Below are 21308 nucleotides of genomic sequence, written 5' to 3'. Positions count from 1 at the left end.
AATCATGTAGTAACCCAATGTTTTTTTTTAAACAAATCTAAATATATTTGTGGTTCTACAAATTAGCCATCCATTGCTGTGTTTCTTGGCCTAAGTAAGTCTCTTCTTATTATTGGTGTCCTTTAGTAGTGGTTTCTTTGCAGCAATTCGACCATGAAGACCTGATTCACGGTCTCCTCTGAACAGATGATGTTGAGATGTGTCTGTTACTTGAACGCTGAAGCATTTATTTGGGCTGCAATTTCTGAGGCTGGTAACTCTAATGAACTTATCCTCTGCAGCAGAGGTAACTCTGGGTCTTCCATTCCTGTGGCGGTCCTCATGAGAGACAGTTTCATCATAGTGGTTTTTGCGACTGCACTTTAAGAAACTAAACGTTCTTGAAATGTTTCTGATTGACTGACCTTCATGTCTTAAAGTAATGATGGACTGTTTCTCTTTGCTTATTTGAGCTGTTCTTGCCATAATATGGACTTGGTCTTTTACCAAATAGGGCTATATTCTGTATGCCACCCCTACCATGTCACAACAAAACTGATTGGCTCAAACACATCGAGGAAAGATATTCCACAAATGTAAATTTTAACCAGGCACACCTGTTAATTGAAATACATTCCAGGGGACTACCTCATAAAGCTGGTTGAGAGAATGCCAAGAGTATGCAATGTTTAATCCCCGCCCCAAAAAGATTGAACACTTTTTGGGGGGGAGGGGTTACTACATGATTCCATGTTTGTTATTTCATAGTTTTAATGTATTCACTATTTTACGATGTAGAAATAAAGAGAATCCATGGAGTGAGTAGGTGTCCAAACTTTTGACTGGTACTGTATATATATAACTTAAGGCTGTGATGCCAAGATATTAGCTAAATGTATTGGAAGCAACATAAAGCATGTATCACTGGGTCAAACCTACCCCGACTAATATGGAATCTTACATGGGAGATATAGGAGAAAATACAACCAAATGTTTAGTTTCTTTGCACATTGACACGTTAAAAATATAAATCTATATTTTTTTGTGCAGCAGTTCTGGGACGAAGGACACGGTTGTTGAAAACGGCGCTGGGGATTCTACCGCCCCAAAGAAGTTAAAGAAGCGCAGGCTAAAAGAAGAGGTGAAACAGTGGGAGGAAAGCAGACGTTGTTGCTCCGGCGACCCGAGGAGCGACACTGAAGCAGCGGAGGCCCTTCCCAAGAAGGGCACCGTGGAGAGCACCGGTAGACCCACACACCACACACTGCTGCATTGACCGAAGCCAACAGTCCAGTCTTACCCATTTTTACCATAACCTATTTGGCAAAACTTTTTTTAAACTCATACTCGAATATGGTTTCAGGACTTGAACTCCTGTGGGCAATATCTCTTGATTAGGCTCTATCCTTGTTTTGCATTATGTAAATGATGTATACATTTGTACATTTCCCAGGGCTCAAATTTTTGTTTTATTTTGGCTCTTTTTGTTGCATCTGCAAATGTTTTTCTGGATTAAAAAAGGGGCAGGTGGTGGGCGTGGCAGGTGGTGGGCGTGGCAGGTGGTGGGCGTGGCAGGTGGTGGGCGTGGCAGGTGGCGTGTCAATGAGCGCGGTCGGCCCCGCCCTCCTGGCTTTGTAGCTGGAAAAAAACATTCCGCCGGTTTCCTGCAATTCTACATATTTTTCCATAGAGCTGAGAAATTGTTTTCGTTTTAAAGAAGTTTCATGCATTTTGTCATGGTTACTGCTGTTCTTTTGCTCGAACATAATACACCATGCTGCTAAATTAATTGTTTTGGGAATTTTTATTTCTTCCTGACTGTCACTTTTTTATTTTGGTGCTTGTTAGTTCTCAAAGATTATATAAAACTACAGGTCCATTATCTTTACTAGCTACTTTATTTCTGGATTTCGTTGTCCCTGGTTGTGAATGTTTCACCTCACTCTACTCCTTCCCCCCCACCATAGCTGGAGTGATCGTGTGGGACAGCCAGGTTAAGGATGGCTACAAGCGCTCCAAGGCCCCCGCTGCAGAAGCAGTAGAGGGTGGTCCTGGGGATGTCCCCCACCCAGCCCCCATGGTCTGGGATGGCAAGAGGAGTGGTGGAGTGGTTGAGGAGCTCCTGAAGAACTCTTTGGACAAAGCCTATGGAACCCAAGGTGAGATCTAGAACATAAGACATTCTCAAGGTTGCACTTTACCTCCAGTGGAGTCAAGAAATTGTAATAAAAAGTTGTAGCAAAGTTATTTATGTAGCTAGTAGCTAAGTCTCTCTGGGAGACTAATGGCAGTAGCGGCTCATACCGCTGTTGTGCGTAGCGCTGTAATGACTGAGGGGGGTGGGTGTGTCCAGTCCTCAGCTGGGAGGGAGAGGCATCTGCCATCAGTAGGGATGCCATTGACGACACCCGCGATGCCAGAACCGACATGGTGATTGACGAGTGGGATGAGGACTTTGACAGTGGAAAGGTGAGAGGGCACCCACAGACACACAAGCCCGTGGAAAGCTGTTTTCACATAGTGATTGTTTCAACAGAAGACATTATGTTAAAGGATACTTTAGTTGTAGCTTGTTTTTGACTTACCTAGGATTCTGTTTAAATTTTTATCCCGGATATTTAGCAACATCCTGAATCTCCTGGCCTTCCACTAGAGTCCTAGTGGAAACTGAATGCACCAGTTAGCTCTGCATCTAAAGCATGTGTGAAGGGCTCCTTCTGGCTGAACTATTCCTAGAACCTTGCCTGCACCGCTAACTGGTTCCGGCACGCTTTACCTCTGTTACCTCTGGTCTGAACATTTCTTATGTGTGTATGAACAGGTGAAGAAAATGAAAAAGTACAAGCGAGAGAAGAGGAGGAGCGGCAATATCTTCCAGAAGATCCAGGACCGGCGGAGCATGTGGTCGGTCACACCCGGTGCCAAGAAGACCGGCTTTGGATACCGTCACTGAGAGCCAATCAGAATGGATGTTTGGATACAGTCACTGAGAGCCAACCAGAATGGATGTTTGGATACAGTCACTGAGAGCCAACCAGAATGGATGTTTGGATACAGTCACTGAGAGCCAACCAGAATGGGTCTTTGGATACAGTCACTGAGAGCCAACCAGAATGGATCTTTGGATACAGTCACTGAGAGCCAACCAGAATGGGTCTTTGGATACAGTCACTGAGAGCCAACCAGAATGGGTCTTTGGATACAGTCACTGAGAGCCAACCAGAATGGATCTTTGGATACAGTCACTGAGAGCCAACCAGAATGGATGTTTGGATACAGTCACTGAGAGCCTTCCAGAATGGATGTTTGGCCACATACAGTACAACCGAACTGGAGTGACGACACGTGACACCACTGTAACAACGTGACTTTTTTTTAATTGCTTGGCGGTTCATACCCTGATTGCAATACGAGAGACCATGGCCAGTTAACAGAACAACACATCTTTGATCTGTGCTGGTCTCTTCACTATAGAACTTACCGCAAGTCTTCCTTTGATGACCGAGTCTGGTGAGCTGACCAACATGGGCTGTGATGTTACCACTGTCAACCAGGGTTCAGCAACAGGGTTCAGCAACAATGAGTTGACCATTGCTTCTACACCGTTGTCTCAGATGGATATGAAAATATTGTTCAGTCAATGGTGCTCAAGCTGCTCATGAATATGATGGATTTACCGTACTGTGATGAGCTTCCATCTGTGGTAATAACATGACACTATGTTATGTTGGGAATTCAGTACAAGTCATGTCAGGAATTCTCATATTTGTACATTTTACATGGTTGGGCTACTCTAGGAGACGGTTCTGGGGTTTTCTAGCCGGTATCAAAGGATGTGGCATGCACCATATAGCATTTATCTGTGTGAAAGGCTGAGGTGAGAGATTTTGTATAATGTATGCTAGATAACCCTTACCCATCAGCTAAATGTATTGAAACCTATGAGGGAGACACTTGGGTTGTGTTCAGGTGGGCGAAACGTGCAGAACTTTGAATTATAGTAATGTAATGTATAGAGCTGAAATGATTTCCTATAGAAAATCATTGTGTTCTACACAATCTATTTCTCTGAACATTCTAAAATGTTGCAACCAGAGATTTAGTGTAAACAAAAAAAAAATTGGTTGGTTGGTAAACGTTGATCGCCGTTCTTGCTGAGTAAAGCACTCCCTATACGTTCAATGCATTTTCCCACAAATGGTGGGTAAACTCTTGGGCAAAATACAAAAACATGCGTAAATGACATTTCCGTGCGTTTATCCTCTACTACACCACTGGTTACAACCGCTGTGCTGACTGCTGACTGGGCGATCTGCAGGACAGTTGGCCAATAGAGGTGTTCTCCTGACTCATATGGCCTATTCTGTATGTGAAGACATGTGGTGACCATCTCGCGCTGATCACCATCAGCACAATCACCAAGTCACCTTTAAAAGATCCCAAACATGAACAGGACCACAGATGGTGAAGCCATCATAACTGATATGCTTTATTCCCATCCTTTCTTTTAGTTTGGGAATGATTGATACTTTTATGGTTTTATGGTTTCTTATTCTGTGTGATTTCTTTGCCACAATGCCTTCTTGGTATGTTCTACATGACTTGATAAAACTGACCCACTGTGGCTGCTGCTGACACATTTACATATTCTGATTCTACTGTTATTTTACAAGCATGAATTTGGAGGGGAAACAGTCACACGCCTGTCCCACGCAGACAAAAGGCCTCCATCTTTAATCTAATTGATTATTGTATGCGTGATGGTGGTATTTTAAGTTTCCTATATCAGAATATTCAGTTCTGCGTCCCTAACAGATTTGTTTTTGTTTCCTTTCCTGGGTGAATCTGACGGTTCTGAAGATGATGTAATTTGGTAGATGTGTCAGAATAGAAAATGTCATGGTCGATTAACACCAAGTGATGCTGGAATATGAATTGCCCCGACATCAGCTAATTGCAAAGTTCATAGGCGGATGTCTCTACCCCCAGGTCAAGTTGGGGACTGTAGCGATAACGTCAAGGCTTTGCCTGTTTGTAACACCACATAATCCACCTTTTAATGGATTAGGCATATCATTGTTTCATCTGCTTTCTAATCCATTTGCTCTCCTTTCTGGTAAATAGTCCCATTCTGTTTTGCAAAAGAGGGTATGAGTGATTCTGGGGTGGGTGGGTTGAATTGGGAACTTTTTTCAACCCTAGACATCTACAGTAGGTCATGAGTGGAGCTAATTGCTCATCTCTTCTGCGTGTCATTCCCAAAATGTCAAGTCCTTGGTCCCTGGTCTCTAACTAAAAGTTGTGTTGGTGACCATCCGTTTAGTAATGCTCCATCACCAGGTCCCTGGTCTCTAACTAAAAGTTGTGTTGGTGACCATCCGTTTAGTAATGCTCCATCACCAGGTCCCTGGTCTCTAACTAAAAGTTGTGTTGGTGACCATCCGTTTAGTAATGCTCCATCACCAGGTCCCTGGTCTCTAACTAAAAGTTGTGTTGGTGACCATCGTTTAGTAATGCTCCATCACCAGGTCCCTGGTCTCTAACTAAAAGTTGTGTTGGTGACCATCGTTTAGTAATGCTCCATCACTAGGTCCCTGGTCTCTAACTAAAAGTTGTGTTGGTGACCATCCGTTTAGTACTGCTCCATCACCAGGTCCCTGGTCTCTAACTGTGTTGGTGACCATCGTTTAGTAATGCTCCATCACCAGGTCCCTGGTCTCTAACTGTGTTGGTGACCATCCGTTTAGTAATGCTCTATCACCAGGTCCCTGGTCTCTAACTGTGTTGGTGACCATTGTTTAGTAATGCTCCATCACCAGGTCCCTGGTCTCTAACTGTGTTGGTGACCATCGTTTAGTAATGCTCCATCACCAGGTCCCTGGTCTCTAACTGTGTTGGTGAGCATCGTTTAGTAATGCTCCATCACCAGGTCCCTGGTCTCTAACTGTGTTGGTGACCATCGTTTAGTAATGCTCCATCACCAGGTCCCTGGTCTCTAACTGTGTTGGTGACCATCGTTTAGTAATGCTCCATCACCAGGTCCCTGGTCTCTAACTGTGTTGGTGACCATCGTTTAGTAATGCTCCATCACCAGGTCCCTGGTCTCTAACTGTGTTGGTGACCATCGTTTAGTAATGCTCCATCACCAGGTCCCTGGTCTCTAACTGTGTTGGTGACCATCGTTTAGTAATGCTCCATCACCAGTGGACTTCAGCTTTGTTGTGCATCATGTGTTTTCTGAATGAATTTTGGGCCTCAATATGAACCAAACAGTTCTTTCTTTGTGTGTTCTATCCCAGATAAAGAGTTGCATGTAGGCTGGTCCCAGATCTGTTTGTGTGGTTTGGCCAACACCTATGGCCATTGTAAATGTTGAAAATACAGCACAGACATCTGGGGCCAGGCTAGATTACGTACGTTGCCCCAGGCACTGTTAGTTTGAAGTTGCTGTATATGCTATTAGGACATGATCATTGTCCCAATCTGTACTCTCTCTATGCAAATCACCCACAGACAGTCCAACTAACTGGTCATCTGGAACCTGATGTACCCAGCCATCCCCCAACCTTACAACCCTCATGTTCAACCAACCTTCTAGCCAAGTCCACATTTTATTACACACCCCCACCATTTTTATCCTGTTTTCTACCAGTATATTTTGGGGGGGGGGGGGTGAAAACATGGGATCTTCCACTTTATCCGGGCACTGATTTTGATAAATAAATTATAAATGATAGTCATTAAACAAAAGCGCTTGGCCAGTGTAGAAGATTGTACAGTCCGCCTGGTGTTTCCCAAGCTTTCCCCGTCATCCCTGCGTAGACTTAGCCTTTACAAACCATCCGGATCTGATCGGCTACACGGAAACAGAATGCAAGCTTGTGAGATCAGGATGATTCGTACGAGGCTAGTGTAGTTCTAGCCACCCATTTGACTTTCATTCTAGAGATGTCGGCTTAAACAGTATAGTTAATTGATAATGTTAAATCATTTAAAGAAACTTTTCACAAATCTTTAATGTGTTATAAAAAAAATACAGAATCTGTATTTGGATTGGTGGGGAATTGTGAGACTTTAAATCATTTCTTGCAGATGGATGTTCATATGTTGGTGTTTCATACGATGACACCTTGTTACTGTAGTGTCATACAGTACGAGAGCGGTGTCATCACCAGTTCCATTGAATGTGTTTAATGTTGACTGTGAAATGAGCTTTAGGACATGTTCGAATGTCAAGGAAACTGACACCAGGACATTATACTGGTGTGACTGATCCATTATACTGGTGTGACTGATCTGCGTCATGTTTGCATTGATGGTTCTATATTTTGCACCGCCTTTTCAGACCAAGGAGAGACATTTCATAATGAAAAGTGACTCTTACCAAAATGGATCATGTAATTAGCTATGCAGGTGCAATAAAGTTGTGACTTTGTGAATAGCGGTCTGGTCTTGCTTCTTTGTTAGTAGAAAATCTGGATATATTCTACTAACCATCAAAAGCCTGGATGGAATATCAGACTGCATTTGAATTGTTATATGGCTCCTACAGCGCATGTGGAAAGTATTCAGACCCCTTCACTTCTTCCACATTTTGTTACGTTACAGCCTTATTCTAAAATTGATTATATTAATTTCCTTCAATCTACACACAAGTTTAGACATTTTTGATAAAAATATATATTTTTTAAAACATAATACTTATTTTCATAAAAGGTAAGACCCTTTGCTATGAGACTTAAAATTAAACTCTGGTGCATCCTGTTTCCATTGATCATCCTTGATGTTTCTACAACTTGATTGGAGTCCACCTGTGGTAAATTCAATTGATTGGACAGGATTTGGAAAGGCACACACCTGTCTATATAAGGTCCTACAGTTGACAGTGCATGTCAGAGCAAAAACAAAGCCATGAGGTCGAAGGAATTGTCCATAGAGCTCCGAGACAGGATTGTGTGGAGGCATAGATCTGGGGAAGGGTACCGAAACATTTCTGCAGCATTGAAGGTCTCAAACACAGTGGCCTTCTTAAATGAAAGAAGTTTGGAACCACCAAGACTACCTATCGGGGGAGAAGGGCCTTGGTCAGGGAGGTGGCGAAGAAGCCGATGGTCACTGACAGAGTTCCTCTGTGGAGTTGGAAGATCCTTCCAGAAGGACACCCATCTCTGCAGCACTCCATCAATCAGGCTGTTGTGGTAGAGTAGCCAGACGGAAGCCACTTCTCAGTAAAAGGAAAATGACAGTTCGCTTGGCGTTAGCCAAAAGGCACCTAAAGGACTCTGACCATGAGAAACCAGAATCTCTGCTCTGGTGAAACCAATTATGAACTCCTTGGCCTGAATGCCAAGTGTCACATCTGGAGGAAACCAGGCACCGCTCATCACCTGGCCAATACAGTGAAGCATGGTGGTGGCAGCATCATGCTGTGGGGATGTTTTTCAGTGACAGGAACTGGGAGACTAGTCAGGATTGAGGGAAAGATGAACGGAGTACAGAGAGATCATTGATGAAAACCTCTAGAGCACTCAGGACCTCAGACTGGGGCAAAGGTTCATCTTCCAACAGGACAACAACCATAAGCACACAGCCAAGACAATGCAGGAGTGGCTTCAGGACAAGTCTCAATGTCCTTGAGTGGCCCACCAGAGCCCGGATTTGAACCTGATTGAACATCTCTGGAAAGAGCTGAAAATAGCTGTGCAGCAATGCTCCCCATCTAGTCTGACCCAGCTTAAGAGGATATGCAGAGAAGAATGCGAGAAACTTCCCAAATACAGGTGTGCCAAGCTTGTAGCGTCATACCCAAGAAGAATCGAGGCTGTAATCGCTGCATATGTACAGAGTAAAGGGTCTGAATACTTACTGAAATGTGATATTTCCTTTTTTTTTCTCCCCTATTTATAAGTCAAAAATGTTTAAATTCTTGTTGCTTTGTCATTGTGGGGTAGTGTGTGTAGATTAGGGGGGAAAACATTTAATCAATTTTAGAATAAGGCTGTAACAACAATGTGGAAAAAGTCAAGTGGTCTGAATACTTCCCAATGAACTGTCATTTTACAGTGTCATAAAAGTCTGAATATTAACATGGGATCTCATATATTTCACTAAATAATGCGTGGCACCAGCATCATGCAGGTGCAACGAAACATTTATTTCTGAGCCAATTGTGCTAGTTCTTCACAATAGTAAACATGTAAATGAGTAAAGGCATAGTATCTGACATTAAGTTATAGCGCGTGACATCATCTCTGAAAGGAGGGGCCATGATCGTGCGGTTTCTCTTTGGATGGATTGACGTTCTCAAAGCTCTGCCTGCAGTCCTAGCTACTCTACATAATTTACAACCGATTCACTTTCAGCAGGAATAGAATAAATATGAAAACACGCTTTCTAATCAGTGGGGGACTTTAGGGAGGGATACATCCAGGCAGACTGACAACCGGACACGCGTGGGCGGGCGTATTGGAGATATCGGCTGCAGCAGAGGGAGCGCAAGAAACTGAAGCCTACAGCAGCATCAGTATGGATGGGGAGAATTATGGTAGGTTGTTTATCTTTCCGTCACTTCATATAGATAACGCATACTCACGCGTGTAAACACCTGTCTACAGTAAACATGACCGTTAATTCAGTGTTAGGTTTAAAGGGTTCGCTTCTAGGCTTACCAAAAGCCATGATCTGCGCGTGATGATGAACACACAAGTCGACTAGATTCATGTCACGCTACATACAGTTCCGATGTGTCAAGTTCAAGATTGGCGGAAGTTGTTCAGGCTACCTGATGAACAGCACAGGTAGTCTGGTCGGGATTCATGGGCTATAAAAAGACATGCATGCTGAATTATTGAACACCATGGTGGTGAAGCTTTGCGCCAGGGGATGAATATGGGACATTTTCCATGGGGAACCATATACATTTGTATCTATATCGGCACTCAAAGCAGGGCTCCTTTGATTTCAATGGGACTCCCAGGGACTCCATTTTTATATATATATATATATATATATAAAAGCATTGTTTTTATAGAAAAACTTAATGAATACGAATAAATATGCTAAAGTTTTGTCAGATTCTTCGTTAAATGGCATCAATACATAGATGCATTCAGAAAGTATTCAGACCCCTTCACCTTTTCCACGTTACGTTACAGCCTTATTCTAAAATTTGTTAAATAAAAATGGTCTTCATTAACCTACACACAATACCCCATAATCACAAAGCGAAAAGTTTTTTTTAAAATTGTGGCAAATTTATAAAAAATACAAAACATAAATGCCTTATTTACGTAAGTGTTCAGACCCTTGCTATGACCCTGCTATGAGACTTGAAATTGAGCTCAGGTGCACCCTGTTTCCATTGATAATCCTTGATGTTTCTACAACTTGATTGTAGTCCACTTGAGGTATATTCAATTGATTGGACATCTGTCTATATAAGGTCCCACAGTTGACAGTACATGTCAGTGCACGAACCAAGCCGGTTGAAGGAAATGTCCGTAGAGCTCCTAGACAGGATTGTGTCGAGGCACAGATCTGGGGGAAGGGTACCAAAAAGTGTCTGCAGCATTGAAGGTCCCCAAGAACACAGTGGCCTCCATCATTCTTAAATGGAAGAAGTTTGGAACCACCAAGACTCTTCCTAGAGCTGGCTGCCCGGCCAAACTGAGCAATAAGGGGAGAAGGGCCTTGGTCAGGGAGGTGACCAAGAACCAGATGGTCACTCTGATAGTTCCTGTGTGGAGATGGGAGAATCTTCCAGAAGAACAACCATTTCTGTTGCACTGCACCAAACAGGCCTTTATGGTAGGGTGGCCAGACGGAAGCCACTCCTCAGTAAAGGAATATGCCAAAAGGCACCTAAAGGACTCTCAGACCATGAGAAACCAGATGATCTGCTCTGATGAAACTAAGATTGAACTCTTTGGCCTGAATGCCAAGCGTCACATCTGGAGGAAACCTGGCACCGCTCATCACCTGGCCAATACCATCCCTACGGTTAAGCACGGTGGTGGCAGCATCATACTGTGGGGATGTTTTTCAGCGGCAGGGACTAGGAGACTAGTCAGGTGGAGGGAAATGTGAACGGAGCAAAGTACAGAGAGATCCTTGATGAAAACCTGGTCCAGAGCACTCAGGACCTAAGCACACAGCCAAGACAACACAGGAGTGGATTCGGGACAAGTCTCAATGTCCTTGAGTGGCCCAGCAATACTCCCCATCCAACCTGACAGAGCTTGAGAGGATCTCTGGATCTGCAGAGAAGAATGGGAGAAACTCCCCAAATACAGGTGTGACAAGCTAGTAGTTCATACCCAAGAAGAATCAAGGCTGTAATCGCTGCCAAAGGTGCTTGAACAAAGTACTGAGTAAAGGGGTCTGAACTTGTGTAAATGTAATATTTTTAATACGTTTGCAAAAATGTCTTTGCTTTGTCATTATGTGGTATTGTGTGTAGATTGATAAGAAAAAAACAACATATTTAATACATTTTAGAATAAGGCAGTAAAGTAACAAAATAGAATACTTTCTGAGTGCACTGTATAGGCTGTGTTGCTTCAGTCCAGCCATATACTAGTCAGGTGACGCATGCACCAGATAAACACGCTCCAGTGTAAACTGATCTCTTTACAGGAAGTTAAATGCTATGCATGAGATCATCTGACACTTCAGGAGAGTCATCCTTGATGATGTCATTCCTTGACTCCATGGGGTCTTCATCATGCTCCTTATTATGGAGACTTGATTATGTCAATGATTTATTAGTTAGCTTGCTGATTCCCTAATGCATCTGAAAATAGAAGCTGGTGGCTGCAATGGCCTCATTGCAAGATATCATTTGCTGTTTTTGTGGGAGTGGTGTGTTGGCTGTTACTGTCTCAGTGGGAGTGGTGTGTTGGCTGTAGAGGACTGTTTCTGTCTCAGTGGGAGTGGTGTGTTGGCTGTTTCTGTCCACGTATTAGTTTAATAGACCTGAGAGACAGGGGAGGTTCAGGGTCCTCCCACTACGCTACCACCTGTCACTTATCTGACGGTTTGTGCTGCATGTTTTATTGCTTTACAGGTTATACTTTTACTTGAGTCCCCCGTCATGAGGCATGTAAACACACAACATGACATACAGCAGCTTAAGTCATGAGGCATATAAACACAACATGACATACAGCAGCTTAAGTCATGAGCAGTCGTAACAGTTGAAGTTGAGAAATTACAACAGACTTTATAGTGACACAACAATGTAGGTTACGTCAGCAAACTGGTTCAGCTAATTCATGGCTTGTGTCATGACAGTGTAATATAAGTCTTGTCTTAAGTTGACACCAACAGTCATGATTGGCAACTGTTATGTCATTGTTATGCCAGTCTAATGTAGGCCTTATGACAGGGGGTTCAATTAAAATATGACTTTTCTTATGTAATAATGAGCTGTGATGTGACGAATAAGAGAGACAGGATGTAGGAATGTAGTCAGCACATTTAGACCCACTCAGTGTCCCTGACACTCCTCAGCTACGTCCCAAATGGGACCCTAATCCCTACATAGTGCACGATATAGGGAATAGGGTGCCATTTGGGACACACCCTCCTGTCAAAACCACTGGTAAGAATGTCATATCATCATCCTCTTTCTGGAATGCATTTGGGTTATTCAGCATAACTATAGGCCCCCGAGAGAGAATAAAAGTAATCCTTGCTTTCGCTCAAGAATAGTGTGTGTGTGTGTGTGTGTGTGTGTTTAATCTAGTCAGAAAGAAATATTGTTTAGCCTAGTTGTATATTTTATGTTGCATCTTCAGAGAATATGTTCTCAGTCTGTTGCCATCCTTTCCTGGGTCTCCTTACTTACTCTGCAGAGGGAGATGTTGCTAGGTACCAACCGTCAACCCTATCTAGCCCTCTCAGGACACCAGACTGAGACCTTTTTATGCATGGCTGTGCTGCTTAATTTAGCATTAGCTTCCACATCGTCTTGTGTTACTTTTATGACATACGACCTTCGTGACTTTGACTATGTTCCGTAGCCTAGTGGAAAGGAGCATTGGGCCAGTAACCGAAAGGTTGCTCGTTCGAATCCCAAGCCAGCAAAAAATATATATATTGCCCTTGAGCAAGGCGCTTAACCCTAATTGCTCCAGGGTTGCCGTTGACAATGGCTGACCCTGGCTGTGACCCCACTCTCTGAGGGTGTTGGGATATGGGGAAAAAACACATTTACAATTCACACTTCTAGTATGTGAAATACTCAAAAATAACAAATATAAGTGAGTGCTTGTATCTGTCCTATTTCACACATTACATGTGTGAATTGGACATTTGTTTTTGCACTTTACCACATTGTGATGTCAGAGAAACGTTATAGTGCATTGTTTCTTTCTCCATATCAACACGGTTTTAGTCCGTTGCTACTTTATCATTTCAGTATTACTTTATAGACGCGGTAAACAGGTCAATGGAATGCAGACCGTGGGGGATAGAAGACAGATGCCGGATTGGCGCACATTCAACAAATCTGATCTAGCAATGTGGATATTCATCAAATCCGTCATGACTGATGTATTGTAACAGGCCCACAATGTGGTTACTAAAGTCCCTTTCTGATATATCTGGCTGTTTTCACTGCTTAACATTTAGAAATAGTCCCTTTTCAGGTTTAGAAGTAGTGACTGCTAAATGCTAACACCCATTCGTATAAGCTGGTAGGATAGCTAGCATACAGAAATCTGTGTTGGTAGTCAAAGTCATATTTAACTGTAATGCAGTTGATTGGTGACGATGACATGAATATGTATTGGAGTTGACATCCATATAAGCATTATACTCTGATTTGTACCTCAACACAGTGTGAAATATAAACAATAGCCTCAATTTTGGCACATTTTGCTAGTGGCAATGAGGAGATTTTGATTCTTTCCCCCACGTATTTCCATGGGTTTTCTATCGTTTTAGTCAAGTTCCATTGACCTCTTTACCACATCTATGATATCAGCGAAAAGGATATATTCCATTATTACTTTGATGTCAGGGGAAAAGGTTATATTCCATTATTACTTTGATGTCAGGTGAAAAGGTTATATTCCATTATTACTTTGATGTCAGGGGAAAATGTTATGTTCCATTGTTACTTTGTGATGTCAGGGGAAAAGGTTATATTCCATTGTTACTTTGTGATGTCAGAGGAAAATGTTATATTCCATTGTTACTTTGTGATGTCAGAGGAAAAGGTTATATTCCATTGTTACTTTGATGTCAGAGGAAAAGGTTATATTCCATTGTTACTTTGTGATGTCAGAGGAAAAGGTTATATTCCATTGTTACTTTGTGATGTCAGAGGAAAAGGTTATATTCCATTGTTACTTTGTGATGTCAGAGGAAAAGTAAAGGTCATGTCTGCTTGTTTAATGCTACAGTCTCAGATAGCATTTTAGATACTGTTCAATATCTAGTTCTTTGTACATGATGAAGTGCACCCACAGAGGAAGTACAGTCAGTAGCTCGGGTTGCTGTTGTGATTTCAGGTGTGTGTGTGTGGTTGCCGTGGTTACAGCTGCTAGACGGCAGGCCCTGCCTATTCCTGTTGGTGTTCCTGTGGCCCTTCTCTTATGCTGTCAATCTGACTGATGGTCCCGCCTCCTAGACAGAATAACTGATGTGTGGTTGACTGAGCACGTCGTTCTGACAGATAGCCCCGCCTTCTAGACAGAATGACTGGTGTGGTTGGCTGGGCCTGTTGTTTACTTCAGTCATCTCAGCTCAGGTGGAGTTTAGCTCTTTGGACTTATTTCTGGAGACCAGAGATTAGAAGGGCTCTTACAGACAGCACATTTTAAGCGCTGCTTCCCTCTCATATGCAAAAGACTCTGTCAGAAATCAGCCGCCCAAAACTCCCTGTAGCGCGTATAGCCACCCGCTGTGGTTAGAAAGACAGTCTGAAAGAAGGACCTGAAAGATGAAGAAGGGGGAAAACATCTGAAAATGAGAGAGAAAAAAGTAACTGTCACATTGAAGCGGATGTGAATCAGTTAGTTGATCTTTCCTCTCACTTCCTCTCTGAAATACACACCTCTGCCTCTGTCTATCTCTGTCTGCCTGTTTATCTATGTCTGCCTGTCTATCTCTGTCTACCTGTCTATCTCTGTCTGCGTCTGTCTGCCTCTGTCTGCCTGTCTATCTCTGTCTGCCTGTCTATTTCTGTCTGCCTGTTTATCTCTGTCTGCCTGTTTCTCTGTCTGCCTGTCTACCTCTGTCTGCCTTTCTGCCTCTATCTGCATGTTTATTTCAGTCTGCCTGTTTTATCCCTGTCTGCCTGTTTATCTCTGTTTGCATGCGTTGTCTACCTCTGTCTGAGCCACAAGGGACAAATCTAATTTTATTGGTCGCATACACATGTTTAGCAGATGTTATTGCGGGTGTAGCGAAATACTTGTGTTCCCAGCTCCAACAGTGCAATAATATCTAACCATTCACAACAATACACACAGATCTAAAGGTAAAAGAGTGGAATTAAGAAATCTAGAAATAATAGGATGAGCAATGTCGGGAGTCCAGAGAATAAATATATATACAGTACCAACTAGTCGGGAGTCCAGAGAATAAATATATATACAGTACCAACTAGTCAAAAGTTTGGACACGCCTACTTACTCCAGGGTTTTTCTTTATTTTTACTATGTTCTACATTGTAGAATAATAGTGAAGACATCAAAACTATAAAATAGTACATATGGAATCATATAGTAACCAAAAAAGTGTTAAACAAATCGAAATATATTTTATATTTGAGATATGGACTTGGTCTTTTACCAAATGGGGCTATCTAATGTGTACCACCCCTACCTTGTCACAACTGATTGGCTCAAACGCATTAAGAAGGAAAGAAATTCCACAAATACACTTTTAACAAGGCACACCTGATAATTGACATGCATTCCCGGCGACTACCTCATGAAGCTGGTTGAGAGAATGCCAAGAGTGTGCAAAGCTTTCATTAGGGCAAAGGGTGGCTACTTTGAAGAATCTCAAACATAAAATGTATTTTGATTTGTTTAATACTTTTGGTTACTACATGTGTGCTATTTCATAGTTTTGATGTCTTCACTATTATTCTACAATGTAGAAAATAACAAAAATAAAGCAAAACCCTGGAATGAGTATGTGTGATGGGATGTATAGACATTATGGACAGCATATTGATAGAATATATAGTGTGCCTGAAGAACACATAGGATAGAATAGCGTATGCACAGGGACGAGAGAACTAACATTGTTAATGTCACGCCCTGACCTGAGTATTCTTTGTTTTCTTTATATATTTTGGTTAGGTCAGGGTGTGACGAGGGTGGTATGTGTGTTTTTGTCTCATCTAGGGTGTTTGTACTGTCTAGGGTTCTTTGTAGATTTATGGGGTTGTTTCCATCTAGGTGTTTATGTAGGTCTATGGTTGCCTAGATTGGTTCTCAATTAGAGGCAGGTGTTTATCGTTGTCTCTGATTGGGAACCATATTTAGGCAGCCATCTTCTTTGGGTATTTCGTGGGTTATTGTCTATGTTATGTTGCACGTTAGCACAGTGTTTACATAGCGGTCACGTTCGTCTTATTCGTTTTGTTGTTTTTGTTTAAGTGTTCTTCGTGTTCTTCATTAATAAAGAAGAATATATTCTAACTACGCTGCGCTGGGGTCTACTCCATACGACGATCGTGACAGTTAAACGTGTTACCCTGATGAAGGTAAGGTACCCTGACAAAACCATAGGTTCTATGTGAAAATTCAACTTAAATGGAAGTTAGCATTTGTCCCTAAGACGTTTGTGGAGCATTCACGATAACCATAGTGCTGGAGTTTCTTCCTCTGCTGGGTAGCTGTACCCTGACACTGTGTTCCGTAGTTATTCTAAGCTCTCCTACTTGTGTAAGCAGCCTCTTGTGATGCTTAGAACATCAGTGGATCAGGAGGGCTGTTGTTGCTTTCTCCCAGCTGCTGTTCTGAGTCACCGGGGGGGGGGGGGGGGGGATGCTAGCTAGACTGGTGTATGGAGTTACTAATCCACCTCCCCACCACTGTACTCAGCAGGGTTGGTGTCAATTCCATTTCAATTCCAGTCCATTCAGAAACTACACCAAATTCCAATGACACATTTTCCTCATTGAAAGCATTGAAGAGATTTGGAATTAGAATTTCAGTGTACTGTAATTCACCCAAACCTACACAGTACAGTACTCAGTAAATAATCCACCTATGCAGTACACTACCCAGTAAATACTCAGTAAATAATCCAGCTACACAGTACAGTACTCAGTAAATAATCCACCTACACAGTACAGTACTCAGTAAATAATCCACCTACACAGTACAGTACTCAGTAAATAATCCACCTACACAGTACAGTACCCAGTAAATAATCCACCTACACAGTACAGTACTCAGTAAATAATCCACCTACACAGTACAGTACCTAGTAAATACTCAGTAAATAATCCACCTACACAGTACAGTACTCAGTAAATAATCCACCTACACAGTACAGTACTCAGTAAATAATCCACCTACACAGTACAGTACCTAGTAAGTACTCAGTAAATAATCCACATACACAGTACAGTACCTAGTAAGTACTCAGTAAATAATCCAGCTACACAGTACAGTACTCAGTAAATAATCCACCTACACAGTACAGTACCTAGTAAGTACTCAGTAAATAATCCACCTACACAGTACAGTACCTAGTAAGTACTCAGTAAATAATCCACCTATACAGTACAGTACCCTGTAAGTACTCACTAAATTATCCGCCTACACAGAACAGTACCTAGTAAGTACTCAGTAAATAATCCACCTACACAGTACAGTACTCAGTAAATAATCCACCTACACAGTACAGTACTCAGTAAATAATCCACATACACAGTACAGTACCCAGTAAGTACTCAGTAAATAATCCATCTACACAGTACAGTACTCAGTAAATAATCCACATACACAGTACAGTACCCAGTAAGTACTCAGTAAATAATCCATCTACACAGTACAGTACTCAGTAAATAATCCACCTACACAGTACAGTACCTAGTAAGTACTCAGTAAATAATCCACCTATACAGTACAGTACCCTGTAAGTACTCACTAAATTATCCGCCTACACAGAACAGTACCTAGTAAGTACTCACTAAATTATCCGCCTACACAGAACAGTACCTAGTAAGTACTCAGTAAATAATCCACCTACACAGTACAGTACCTAGTAAGTACTCAGTAAATAATCCACCTACACAGTACAGTACCTAGTAAGTACTCAGTAAATAATCCACCTATACAGAACAGTACCTAGTAAGTACTCAGTAAATAATCCACCTACACAGTACAGTACTCAGTAAATAATCCACCTATACAGAACAGTACTCAGTAAATATGATCACTTTTCATCCATTGTTTGTGTGTTTTTCAGTCTGCTCTGACTGGTTGCCACCCCTGGCCAGTATCCCCTGTAATCTCCATACTCTGTATCTCCCTGTGGTCCTGTATGGTTCAGTTGGTAGAGCATGGTGCAGGTAACACCAGGATTGTGGGTTCGATTCCTGGATCCACCCATATGTAAAATGTATGCGCGCATGACTGTAAATTGTCATTCTATTTCTCTGCAGTGGAGATGTTGCTAGATACCGTCACCCTAGCACACTAGCCTTCTGAGGGCACCAGGCTCTCTTATGCACTGCCGTTGCGTGGTTCTGTATGGCTGTTTCTGCATGGCTGTTTCTGTATGGCTGTTTCTGCATGGCAGTTTTGTAGAATTCTGCTGCGCAACATAAGATGATGTTCTCTTTTGTAGGAGTACCAGCCATGTCTGCCTGAGCAAATGAGGGATGTGGAAGTTGTGATGGATGAATTTCACCGAAACAATCATGACCCATGACCTGGGTCATGTTCATTAGGCACATAACAGGGGAAACTGCCTGAAAGGGAGTGAAAACACAGTGAAATGTTTTGCTACGGTGTGCGCTAATGAACACGACCCAGGATACTAGTGGATAATGGCGATGCTGCCATTAAACCAAGATTAACTTCCCAATGCTTGAAATGCCCACTTGGTGGCAGCACCAGATAGCTCATCAAATTACAGTTCAACACTGATATAAACAGAGAAAATACAATACCAATATTGTAAGGACAGTATTGTAAACACTGTATTGTCTTTACAAGTCAGCTAATTAAAAAAATATAGGTCTCAATTCTGAATCGTGAATTTTAACATGGTTTATTTCATGAAGGCATAAATGACAAGGCTATTAACTTGTTATGAACTATGCCTATGTTTGATGAACAGTCTTGACAATTGGATTCACAGTTTTCATTATACTTTTGGTTTATAGAAGCAGTTGCATCCAGCTCGAGTCAACATTTAGAACACTTCCTTATTTGAAACTCCCTGAGAGGTGCACAAATAATGATTTGGGAGCATCATGTGAGAAAATGCTGTGATGTCTAGCCATTTCCCCTTAGGGGAGAACTCTGCTCCACCTAACCTCGAGTTCAGTGGCTTTCTCAAACGTCATGTTTCTGCGTGTGTGTGCATGCGTGTATGCCTGTGTCTGTCGGAGTCACTGCGTGTGTGTGCATGCGTGTATGCCTGTGTCTGTCGGAGTCACTGCGTGTGTGTGCATGCGTGTATGCCTGTGTCTGTCGGAGTCACTACGTGTGTCTTTGTGTGTGCGTGTTTTGTGGTCATGAATGTGTGTGTCTATGTATTTATCTGCATAGTCTTGGTGCATAAAGATGTGTGTGGCTAAAGGCAGCTGTAAGAACTGTGTGGAGACTGTTGTCTTATAGTAATACCAGAGGTGGTAGAGTTAGAACAATGACGCCAGCTCCCTGTGCTCTGACCCCTCTGGCCATCACTATGACACATGGGGATGGATGGCTTCTGTCTGGACCCACAGAGCCCAGAGTGTCCGTCTGTGAAAGGCCAAATAATGACACTCAACCACAATTGGGGGAAAATAAAAGTTAAATAATGGGGCTCTGTTTATTACACACACACACACACACATATACACACACACACACACACACATTTCTTCATCCCTGACTACTATACCAGGTCCCACAGTCCCTTGCAGTACAATGGAGATGCATAGCCTACATATTAAAACCAAAACAGAAACAGGGTTTGTGCTGACTTCACAGAGCAGGGTCTTGACCGTCCCTCTCGTGACGGGCCTGTTACACTGGAACAATGACATGCAGCTGCAGCACTTTGGGTACTTCCTCCTGACTCGGCAGCTTCAGACTGTGTCCCAAATTGCACCCTATTCCCAATATCCATCCTTCAAACTCAACTCTGGACTGGAAGCCAGTTCCACTGTGTGTTTTTCATTGCTCCCCTCTAATCAGGGACTGATTTCGACCTGGGACACCAGGTGTGTGAAATTCATTATCAGGTAGAACAGAAGACCAGCAGGCTCCTCACCTCGTAAGGTAAGAGTTGAATACTGCCCTGTATAGTGCACTACTTTTGACCGTGGTCCATTTGGGATGTCGACCCTGGTCTGGCGTCAGTGTTGGAGTCTTCCTCCCGTGGTACAGTCAGGCAGGGCTCTGGTGAAGGATGCCAGTCATGTCTTCATTACCACCCCACTGTCACAGCATCACCTCCTCCCCCCACCTCCATGGCCCTCAGTCAGTATGTAAGGCTGCTCCCGCTGCTCGCGACACAGCCTGATTGGCAGAGAAGGAGGGGATGAGGCACCTGATTGGCAGAGAGCGCGGGATGAGGCACCTGATTGGCAGAGAGCGCTGGATGAGGCACCTGATTGGCAGAGAGCGCGGGATGAGGCACCTGATTGTCAGAGAGGGCGGGATGAGGCACCTGATTGGCAGAGAGGGAGGCATGAGGCACCTGATTGGCAGAGAAGGAGGGGCTGAGGCAGAGTGATGGCTACTTGTGTTTAAGAATTAGAGTGTTTGACACTAGGTGAGTGAATGACACCAGGTGAGTGATTGACAGATGGTAGAACTCACAGTGACAGTTGATTATTGCTGGCTTGTCTGCCGTGGAAGGTAAACTGGGCTGCACTCCCCAAAGAGAAATAGAAAGCGAAATATGAATGCAGGAACCAAATCTCATTTGAATCAAAGGAGTCAAATCCCGTTAGCACTGTGAATCTGGATTTATGTGTGTGTTTATTACTGTGAAGAAAAGGCCCCTTGTGTATGTCCCAAGTGTGATTTTGTTTTTGTGAGTAACTGCAATAGAAGAGAAGAAGAAGATCATAATCACAACAAATGAATCACAGATTCTTGTCCAGGAACAAATCATTTCTTTTTAACCTGTTGCCA

General features: G+C 42.7%; 2 protein-coding genes across 2 annotated transcripts in view; both read left to right on the top strand.

Moving 5' to 3' along the window:
- Positions 1-3539, top strand: part of LOC139402161 (ubiquitin carboxyl-terminal hydrolase 36-like) — a 31687-nt gene extending 28148 nt beyond the window's left edge. Inside the window, exons 17-20 of the mRNA XM_071146252.1 lie at positions 1030-1223; positions 1947-2138; positions 2333-2448; positions 2801-3539. Coding sequence (XP_071002353.1) covers positions 1030-1223; positions 1947-2138; positions 2333-2448; positions 2801-2932 — 634 coding nt within the window. The 3' untranslated portion in view covers positions 2933-3539. The remainder of the gene's footprint in view (positions 1-1029; positions 1224-1946; positions 2139-2332; positions 2449-2800) is intronic.
- A 5743-nt stretch (positions 3540-9282) lies between these two features.
- The window catches only part of LOC139402160 (cytohesin-1), a 130488-nt gene continuing 118462 nt past the window's right edge, over positions 9283-21308 (top strand). Inside the window, exon 1 of the mRNA XM_071146249.1 lies at positions 9283-9523. Coding sequence (XP_071002350.1) covers positions 9505-9523 — 19 coding nt within the window. The 5' untranslated portion in view covers positions 9283-9504. The remainder of the gene's footprint in view (positions 9524-21308) is intronic.

Source organism: Oncorhynchus clarkii, unplaced genomic scaffold (assembly GCF_045791955.1).
Source record: "Oncorhynchus clarkii lewisi isolate Uvic-CL-2024 unplaced genomic scaffold, UVic_Ocla_1.0 unplaced_contig_11100_pilon_pilon, whole genome shotgun sequence".
Lineage (NCBI taxonomy): Eukaryota > Metazoa > Chordata > Actinopteri > Salmoniformes > Salmonidae > Oncorhynchus > Oncorhynchus clarkii.
The sequence above is the reverse complement of the archived record's forward strand: the minus strand, read 5'-3'. Positions and strand labels throughout refer to the sequence as shown.